At 44.3% G+C, this 9,923-nt stretch overlaps 1 protein-coding gene across 1 annotated transcript; it reads right to left on the reverse strand.

Annotated features, from left to right (window-relative positions):
* Positions 1–823: 823 nt before the first annotated feature.
* On the reverse strand, positions 824–2,543 carry Tacstd2 (tumor associated calcium signal transducer 2). Its single transcript, XM_041639911.1, has one exon. It carries the CDS (start codon positions 2,445–2,447, stop codon positions 1,491–1,493), a length of 957 nt encoding a protein of 318 aa, XP_041495845.1. The 5' UTR covers positions 2,448–2,543; the 3' UTR covers positions 824–1,490.
* Positions 2,544–9,923: the final 7,380 nt, after the last annotated feature.

Raw genomic sequence — 9,923 nt, forward strand, 5'->3', positions numbered from 1 at the left:
GGATCTGCTGGTTCCAGTGGCTCACCTAAAGGAATTTGGGTGGCCCTCCCTCTCTACGGAGTACCCAGCCAGCCCTGCCGCGATAGCATCACACTGCACACGCCTCTGGGCAAACGAAAGCCAGGAGAGAAAACCGATACTCGCCTGCCCGCCCAGGCTCTACCCCCGCGCGGCTTCCCTTTGCTAGGCAACCACACCTCCCACCTTCGGAAACTAGCATGGAACCAATAGTAAAGGTTGGAATTTCAGGAAAGCACCTGGAGGCGCTGCCCCACCCCATTCTCCCAACTTCTACCTTCAAATCTTTCCCCCTTATCCCCCTCCCCGATTCTGTCCCTCCACAACACTCAGTAGCAAACATTTATACAGCTGACCATCGCCAACAGGCGAGTGTTCTAACAAGAGAGAAACAGACTCTTAGCCCTATTTTTCAGAAGATGAGTCGCATGAAGCCACCTACCTAGTCATTTATTTCCTAGGATTCTTGGGAGTGGTCTTAGCTCCTCCATGTGGCTTAAGAACTATATAAGGAAGGTTTGTCTGTTAATAAGCAGCTAGAGGCTGCTCCCATCTCACACCTCTGCCGGTTTGAAGGCGGCTAGTTTTAGCAACCACCTTCAAGGCAACTGCAATTCCAAAATTTCCATCCCCCCCCCCACCGCCTGCTGAGGACAGAACTCAGGGCCTGTCAGATGGTAGGCAAGTATACCACCCTAGTCCTCAGGAAACACCAGAGTTTCAATAGTCAATGTTAGAATTTAAAATATAAAACCCAAGCATTAGACAAAGGAAAACAACAAAATGATATAATTCTGGAGGAATTTTCACACAGTCCATCTTCAGGTTTATTCTTTTCCCATATTTTATTAAACTTGAATTGTTGCTTAAAAAACAGCAGCATTATCAAAGACGCATCTGTACAAACATTTTACAAAAGAGAAGATTACTAGTATCAGCTCCATCAAGAGCAGACAGAAGAATAGATACAGTTCAACAGAGATATCTAAAATGTATTCAGATATTGGAAACGCCTTTTCCTCCCGGTACAAACGACGGCGGATGAAGAACACTGCACAGGCTCAATTAGTGAACTTCTCTTCTTTCCGGGAAGATGAGGAGCAGACGGATACCAACCCACAACAAAAAAAGCTCTGCTTTCCCATTTCAACTGATTTAAGTCTTTATGTGGATTCAAGTCTCTGGGAAACACTTCCGGGCTGTCTGGCACTTGCTTCTTAACTAAGTCACCTAGCCCACCTTCGCTTAAGTTCCTGGTCAGGTTTCTATTGACCAAACAAGGAATTTCAGAAATGCTTCTTTCAAGACCAAAGGCGAGGAGGTGAACTGAACTCAGCATCTAGCGAATTTGTTTGTGAACAGAGAAGGAAGAGGTCAGAACGGAGAGGAAAATTACCTCCTGGCCAAGAATCAACCAACAGGCCATCCCATTCTGTCTAGGGTGATGCGGAAGTCCAGTACCTGCTGGACATCTACAAGCTAGGTTCGCTTCTCATCTCCCCCAGCTCCTTTAGCTCCACCTTTCTGTACTTTCCTGACTTTCTCCGGTTGGTGATCACCAAGACGACCACGCCAGCCACTAGCGCCACCACAACCACAACAATGACAGCGATGAGACCAGCGGTGAGGCGCTTCATGGAGAACTGGGGGGGCTTCTCGTCCAAGTAGTAGATGAGGGTCCGCTCCACATGCAGGGGCTCCCCACGCACCTGCACATCCAGGCCGCGGAGACCAGTGAAAAGCGACTCGCCTTTGATGTCCCTCTCGAAGTAGTAGGCGGCGTCAGCGATGTCCACGTCTCCCAGGCTCTTCTGCGATGCGTTCTGCCGCAGCTCTATCTGGATGGTGGGCTCCTCGTAGTGCACTGCCGACAGAAAGTTGGGGCGCAGCTGGTAGCGCTCCTTGAAGAGCCGCCGCAGCTCAGAGTCCAAGTCAGAGTGGTTGAAGGCTCTGTCGGTCGGTCGGTGGCTTAATTCAATGAGGATGTGGTGGGTGCGCACCAGTTCGTCGCAGCGCAGGCTCAGGTCGCCCTTGTCCGTGCGGCGCACACCCACTGAGTTTACACACCAGCACACCGAGGTCTGGTTGCACTGGCGTGCCTTGAAGTGACCTTTATCGTCACACTCTGGGTCGTAGAGGCCATCGTTGTCTATAATCGCATGCTCGCTAGGCTTCACCAGGGTGCGGCCGCTCTTCTGGGCGCTCATGCGGGCCTTGAGCAGCAGGCACTTGGAAGTCAGCGTGGAACAGTTGACCAACACCTGTGAGCCAATTGCCCGGCATTGGCAGGCGCCACCTGGGCTCTCAGAGCTGCAGACGGTCATCTTGTTGGTGGGACACTTACAGTCGGTCTGTGCCACGCAAAAGCGGGTCACCACCGCAAGCAGCAGCAGTAATATCAGAGGTGCTAACTCCGAGCCCCTAGCCATGGTGGGGTGGAGGAGAGCGTACTTACAGCTACTGACCAGGAGCCGGGATTCTGAAGGATCAGACTGGGTAGGACGTTGTCGGCGACTGCTGCCAGGCCGCTCCCTCCTGCTCTTATATCCTCAGGGACCTGCGGGACTGGTTTGCCAGTGACTCACCCAGTGGAATCTGGGTGGCGCTCCCCATTCCCAGGTCCCACGAAGGAAGCCTCCTGAGATAGGATCAGGCAGGGGAGGCTGCTCCTGCCATCTGCTGACCAAAAGTCCACAGAGGAAACCAGTACTTACCTGTCCCCACCCTGGAGACGCTGCCCTCTTTATGGCTCCAAACCAGGGTGGCCCATCTTTCTTAGTGCAGCCTCCTGAGTTCCTCTAAAGGCCCAGCTGCTGAACTCCACGCCCATTGCCCATCTCATTCCAGGTCCCATAATCCCATACTTCCTCTTTTTCTCTCCCAACTCCTATCTTCAGTCTCTTTGCTTTCCTCTCTTCTTGCTCCAGGACACCTCATAACACATTTAGGCAGTTCCTTCATTCTTTCTCTGGTCACCAACATTAGTGCAACCTCACAGGATACAAGCAGTACTGTCAGTAAATCCTATTCTAGGAGAGATGATGCAGATGAGGCAAGGGGACCTGAAGTCACCCAGCCACTGATTTCCCAGGATTGCGTCCTGTAAATGAATATTTATGAAAACAAAGTGGTGCAGAATATGAAGACAGACTAGTGAAACAATTCTATTACCACACCACCTGCAGAATCCAGAGCTCCTGGTTGGTGTGCCAAGTATTAAAAGTTCTTGTGTGCCTATACTTCTTAAAGACAAATGGAAAGAAACTTTTTTTTTTTGATTCAGTAAGGCCACTAGGAGAGATTCTGTAAATTTGATTTTATTTCTTGGTAATCAATGGAGGTGGCTGAACCACTAAGTATAATGAGAGAATGGAGCCTGGGAGAAACTGTGCCTCTTTAATGGGATGGAGGGGCGGCAATCTGTTGTAGAATCTAGAGAAAGTCCACCATTCCAAGCTGTGGTAAAATTAACAATAATTAACAAACTATAATTATTCTCAGATCCACCTTCAAAACACATTTTATATATCAGCATTTAATGTGTGTCAGGAGTATACTGTTCAAGGGTGTTGTTTGACTCATGGAAGCTAGCCAGGTCTCTGCACCATTAATTTTCAAGCAATTCCCAAGGCAGACAGATGCAAACCTATTATTTTGTCTTTATAGACAGAGGAAGTAGAGACACGAGGGACAACTTCTTACCCAGTAGCACCAGGATATTTGGGGACACACCTCTGATTTCTACCCCCACCATCTCTTTAGGGTTCTTGAACAACTAGCCTAGCCTGTCGAACCTCCACCCACCCTGCCACAAGAAAGATCTAAAGCACCTATGTGTGCACATTTTCTCTCTGTTGAGAATTCTCTCTTTCTCTTTCTCTCTCTCTCTCTCTCTCTCTCTCTCTCTGTGTGTGTGTGTGTGTGTGTGTGCAGACAGGGGAAGAGAGAAACATCTTGGCTCTAAGCATAAAGTTCATACTTCATTAATTGGTGCATAGTGCCAGCTGTTGCCACAGTTCCATCATTACTGTATCCTGTCAACTTCCCAGCCTCCCACATGTTCTCAAACCTTTGCAGAGTCGTGTACCTGGAGTCTTCTCCTCTTCAACTGGTGTCGGTATACAACTGGGATTTTCTACTCTCAATCACTGTTTAATTTCTGGAAGCCTTTTGTGATACACCTTTCCCTGATCCAATCAGGAAAGCGCCTCTTCTCTGTACTCCCTTATCTCTTTTGCAACCTAGAATTAGTAAAATCCACTCTTCCTGGGTTTCTCTTGTCCATCTGTAAAATGGATACAACAGAGGCTCTGTTTCTTAGGTTATTTATTCTGAGAATCAAACTAAACAGACAAGACAGTAGATGGTAAAGCTTTGCAACTTTAAGACAATGTTATATTCCATTAAAAAATTAGCCTGTCTTCTCACTTTTTCCAGTGATTGGTTGAGTGGACATAATTTACTATAACTGGCAAAACCATCTTATTTTCTTTTCTTCTTGTTTTAAAAATATTTGTTTGTTTTTTTATATATTTGAGACAGGGTTTCTTTGTGTAGACTTGGCTACTTTAAAACTCTTTCTAACTCTTTTTGTGTAGATCAGGGTGGCCTTAAATTCAGAGATCTTCCTGCTTCTGCCTCCCAAGTGCTGGGATTAAAGGCATGTGCCACCTGGTTTTTATTCTGAGTCCCAGGCCAGATGGAAGAAAGGTAATGGGGAGGGGCTCTCAGTGCTGAGGAACATAGGTGATGTGCTGACTATTTAGTTTACTAAGCCAAGAATAGGATTTTGTTATGTTCTGGGAGGACTGGATGAGTAGGTGCCCAAGTCTGGTATCCTCTTAGGGATGATGGCGTGAACAAGGATGGCCTCCAGATCCCCTGACTTCCTTCTTTAATATCTGGTTCAGCCAGGCTTTCCTTAACAGGCACAAATCCACCCAGATTTAGTTCTCTCTTCCTCTAATTAAAAATGAAACCTTGCACTACCTTAATTTCTTCACATTTTAATTGTAATTTAGAAATACCTAACAAAAGCTTTCCATTATTTGGGCATTGTCAAGTGCTTACAAGGGACAAGAGTCACATCAGTGTACTGTGTTCCTGGCATGTGAGTATATAGTGGGTACTAAGTAGTGCATGTTGGGTTAATTCACAGCGAATTGTGTCCAGAATGTTGTATGCTTTCTCTGGGGTGTGTATATGGACCATTTCAGTGTTTATGAACTGGGAAAGGTAAATATTATCACCTATGACATCCTGGATTACCATTCCTACCTTAGCCCACCCTCCAGATGCCTCGTTTTAAGGAAAGCTAGATACTGGCACCTTGAGAATTGCGTTTACATTTACATATGAACACAATCTTTATTGGCCTTGTGCCTGTAGGGATGGGGGATATGTTCTGATAAAGGGTTAGAGTTTAGGTTTGCTTTTGTATTAAGGTTAGAATTAGGGTTTGGTTATGTTTTGTTAGGTTTAGGATGGAGTTAGGTTGAGCGTTAGGTTATAGTTTCTGTTTGGTGGTTAAGATATGGGTTAGGATTAAATTTGGTGGTAGAGTTCAGGTTACTATTATAGTTAGGGTTAGGGGTTATGTTTAGGCTTGGCATTAGGTGGTTAGGATTGAAGTTAGGTGTTAGGGTTAGGCTTAGTGTTAGGGTAAAGTTTATTGTTAGTATTGACTTACAGTTGGGATGAAGTTCACTTTAGGGTTACGGTAAGAAGGTGAGGCTTAGGCTGTCAGCTTTTGGATTTATTGTAGAATCAGGTTAGGAATAGAGAATGGGTTAGGTTTGTGGTTAACATTTGAGTTTTGAGGTTTGGGTTAGGGGTTTGTTTTAATGTTTGCTATCACGGTTACAGTTAGGGTTTGGTTAGCTTTGGGTTAGACCATAATTAGGGCTAGCATTAGAGTTCAGTAATGGTTAGGGTCAAGGTGGGGTTAGGGCGAGGTTTAAGGTTAGGAAGTTAGGGTTAGGGATTGCATGGCTACTGTAGGTGGTTGACACTCAGATTATGTTTATGTTTAGATTTAATGTTGGTATCAGGTTAGAGTCAGTTCTTGAAGTGCTAAGGGAGCGCAACCTCTATGGTTAATATTAAGCATAATAGTGTTAGTAGTGGTAGGGTTTCTGGTTGCCAGTTTATTTAGGGCTAGTGTTTGAGTTAGGGTTAGATTCATGGTGAAGGCTAAGATTTGGTTTTAATGTCAATTTAGGTGGGATATTAGTTGTAGGCTTAGAGTAAGGTCAGCAATATGGTTAGGATTGGGGTTAGATGTAAATTTACAAATAGAGCTATGTGAGTGTTTAATTTTGATTTGAAATGATGGTTAGAGTCAGAGCTAAGTTTAGGCTTAGGTTTCAGGTGGTGCTAGTGTTAAAAATTGTTTTGTGATTAGTTTTAGTCTTAGTTTTGTGGTTCAGGTAGATGTAGAGTAGGTTTAATGTTTTGTTTTTTGTCTGATTTGGATTATTGTATGGTTATGCTTAGGGATATCATTAGTGTTAGGGTTAGACAGAGTTAGGCTACTGCTAGGGTAAGGGTAGGGTCAGAGCAGAGACAAGTTTATGTCTAAGATTGTTAGAGTTTGAAGTATTGTTTGGGCTATAGTCAAGCCTGGGTTAGTGTTATATGACTAGGGACTTTATTAGCCTTTATTTATTACATGTGTGGCTGCATGTGTTGTTTTTAACAAAGTCTCAGTTGTTCAGTTTTACCAATAAAGACCTGGGAGCCAGATGCTGGGTGAAATCCTGCTAGCTCAGAGAGGCAGAGAAAGCACCCAGCTGACCTTCCTCCTCAGCCAGCATCCCAGAAGCCTCCTGCCTTCTCCTATGCAGTCTCAACAAGACCTCCTAACTCTGGAAGAGCAGCACAGGCTCTTCTTACTGCTGAGCTATCTCTCAAGCCCCCTGTGGTCATATGTGGCTCATCTCTGTGGAGTTTCTATATGAAAGGATGTAGAAAAAGCTGTGGGCCGCTTCCGACTGCCTCCCAGCTCCCGACCACCAGCTAGCTTTACCAGAAATAACAACACACAAATTGTATTCACTTAAACACTGCCTGGCCCATTAGTTCCAGCCTCTTACTGGCTAACTCTCATATCTTGATTAACCCATTTCTAATAATCTGTGTAGCACCACGAGGTGGTGTCTTAACAGGAAGATTCTAGTGTGCGTCCATCTTGAGCTGGAGCTTCATCGCGTCTGATCCAGAGAGGAGAGGCATGGCGATTGCCTTACTTCCTCCCAGCATTCTGTTCTGCCTACTCTACCCACCTAAGGGCTGGCCTATCAAATGGGCCAAGGCAGTTTCTTTATTAACCAATGAAATCAACAGATTGACATATTATCTTCCCACATCAAAAGGAGTCTACCATTTGCGTGTGAGTCTGATATGGAAGCCTGTGATCCCAGCAACTTGAAGGTGGGTTAGAAGTTTGTAGCAGATTTGAGGCTGGTCAGGTGATCTGAGACCATGTTTCCAGAGAGAGAAGGGAAAATGTTGTTAAGAAGCTGATTACTGTCACTTGAGTAGGAGACATAGCCTAGTGTTGCGTGTCTCAGCTGTGCTGTGCACCAGTTCTGGGGTCTTTCATAAATCACCTAATCTTTGTAAGAGACAGTTTAGTGTTCTGTTAAATGAGGATAAATATGTCTGCAGTGAAGGATTGTTGTTGGAGGTGTTTTTTCTTTGTTGTTTTGGTGTTTATTTATTTTTTTTAACTTTTTTTGTTGTTTTGAGACAGGGTTTCTCTGTGTATCCCTGGCTGTCCTCTTAGACCAGACTGATGTCAAGCTTAGAGATCTGCCTGCCTCTGCCTGCCTCCCAAGTGCTGGGACTAAAGTCTGTGCCACCACCACCTGGCTGTTTACTTTTTTTTGTTTTTTCTTAAAGATTTATTTTATTATGTATACAGTGTTCTGTCTGCTTGGATACTTGCAGGCCAGAAGAAGGCACCAGATCTCATTATAAATGGTTGTGAGCCATCATGTGTTAGTTGTGGTCAGGAGATGGAGGCAGTCTTAAATATAGACTGAGTTGAGTTGGAGGCCCTCGTTAGCTATAAGAAACTGCCTCAAAAAGGCAAAAAAAAGAAAAAAAAACAAGGATGAGTGAAAATCTTAAGGGTTAGAGAACGGTCTTCCTTGCTGAGAATGAGAAGCTTTTTGGGATTTTGTAGTTTTCTTTCCCTCCCTCCCTCCCTCCCTCCCTCCCTCCCTCCCTCCCTCCCTCTCTTTCTTTCTTTTTTTTAGACCAGTTCTTGCTATATAACCCTTCCTGGCTAGGAACACACTTTGTACACCAGGTTGGCCTGGAATACTCAGAGATTTATCTTTCCCCTGAGTGCTGGAACTCAAAGTATGTACCCCCCTGCTTGTCAGTTTATATATATTTTGTTTGTTCTTTTTTTGAGACAGGGTTTCTTTGTGTAGCCTTGGCTGTCCCGCACTCACTTCATAGACCAGACTGGTTTCAGATTCACAGAGATCTGCCTTCGTCTAGGCTGGGATTAAAGGCGTGTACCACCACCGCCTTGCCGAGTCAATATTTTCCTCTTTTATTTTTATTTATTTGTTCATTCACTCATGTATCTATTTATTTATTTAGTTTTTGTTAATTTCTTATACTTCCCATTAAGACTTCCTTACCATCTTCATTTTCTGACAGTATAGAATAGTTTGCCTTTATTTGTTTATATAAATGATTTATAGGGCTATATTTTTTATATCTTTCTTCCCCTATTTTGATTTTAGAGATAGCCTTTCTACTTCTATGTATACTAAAAATACTAAAATAAATAATGGTGTGGTTTATTTATAAATGAGTGCAAAATAACAAGGAGCAGTATTTTAGAAATGTAGAAAGGCAGCCCGGTGGCAGTGGTGGCGCATCCTTTATAAAGGCCCATTTTAGGCTGGGGGGCATAGGTAGCTGTCTCTTGAGTTGGAAGCTAGCCTGAGTTACAGATTGAGTCCTAGGACAGCAGGGGCTACGCAGAAGACCACCGTCTTGGAAAAAGAACAAAGAAGCAGCAAAAAGGCAACATTAACAGGACTTAATACATGCCTTTATTTCTTTCAGACCAGAGAATTGGTGTTAAATTATATAAAGATTAAAAAATTCAAGTTTTGAAACCTGAAAATATTTACTTAATAAAACTATATTAATTCAGTAATCTATACAAAGAAGGTAAGGGGACACACATGTATGTTTATAGAATTGCATGCTAACCAGTTCAGCTCCTCCAGCGGGAATTCCCAGCATGACCTCATCATCTGTGAGGAAGGACACAGCAGTCCTTGTTTAGATAGACACCTTCATCTTCTCCAGCTTGAGCTGTTCTCCACTTCTTGATGGTTGTCTTCTGTGCTAATGCATGCCTAGTTGTCAGTGTCACAGACATACATTAACTTCCTCGTTCACCAGCTGTTGGAAGTGGGCAGGGGCCATGATGACGCCTGGTGCAGCTTATTCTATGTGGTTCTTGGTGGCCTTCTTTCATCAGACTGGGAGTCAGAGGAGCTCCTGTAGCCTCTTCTTTTTTACATCTTGGTGAAGCAGAGTTTTTTGGGGGGAGGGATATAAAGGAAAAAAGAAAAAGAACAGCAAATACTGCTATTCCCTAGAAGAAGATCTGTTATGAAACAGTCTCTCTGGGGATGAATTCCTAACACTTGTCCATTAAAGATGTACACCATCTTCCCTCTGGTTCCCCGTTCCAAGAGACTGGGTTTTCTTACCCTTCTGAGACAGAGTATCACTGTGTATCCTTGCCTGGCCTGGAACTCACAATGTAGTGTAGGCTGGCTTCGAACTCACAGATCCCCCTGCCATTGCCTTTCAACTGCTGGAAATAAAGGCTGTACAATATTACCTGGCAAGTTTCACTTTAAACG

This window comes from Microtus oregoni, unplaced genomic scaffold (assembly GCF_018167655.1).
Source record: "Microtus oregoni isolate MIOR12 unplaced genomic scaffold, Mior012 000002F_ref0000024, whole genome shotgun sequence".
In the NCBI taxonomy this organism is placed as follows: domain Eukaryota; kingdom Metazoa; phylum Chordata; class Mammalia; order Rodentia; family Cricetidae; genus Microtus; species Microtus oregoni.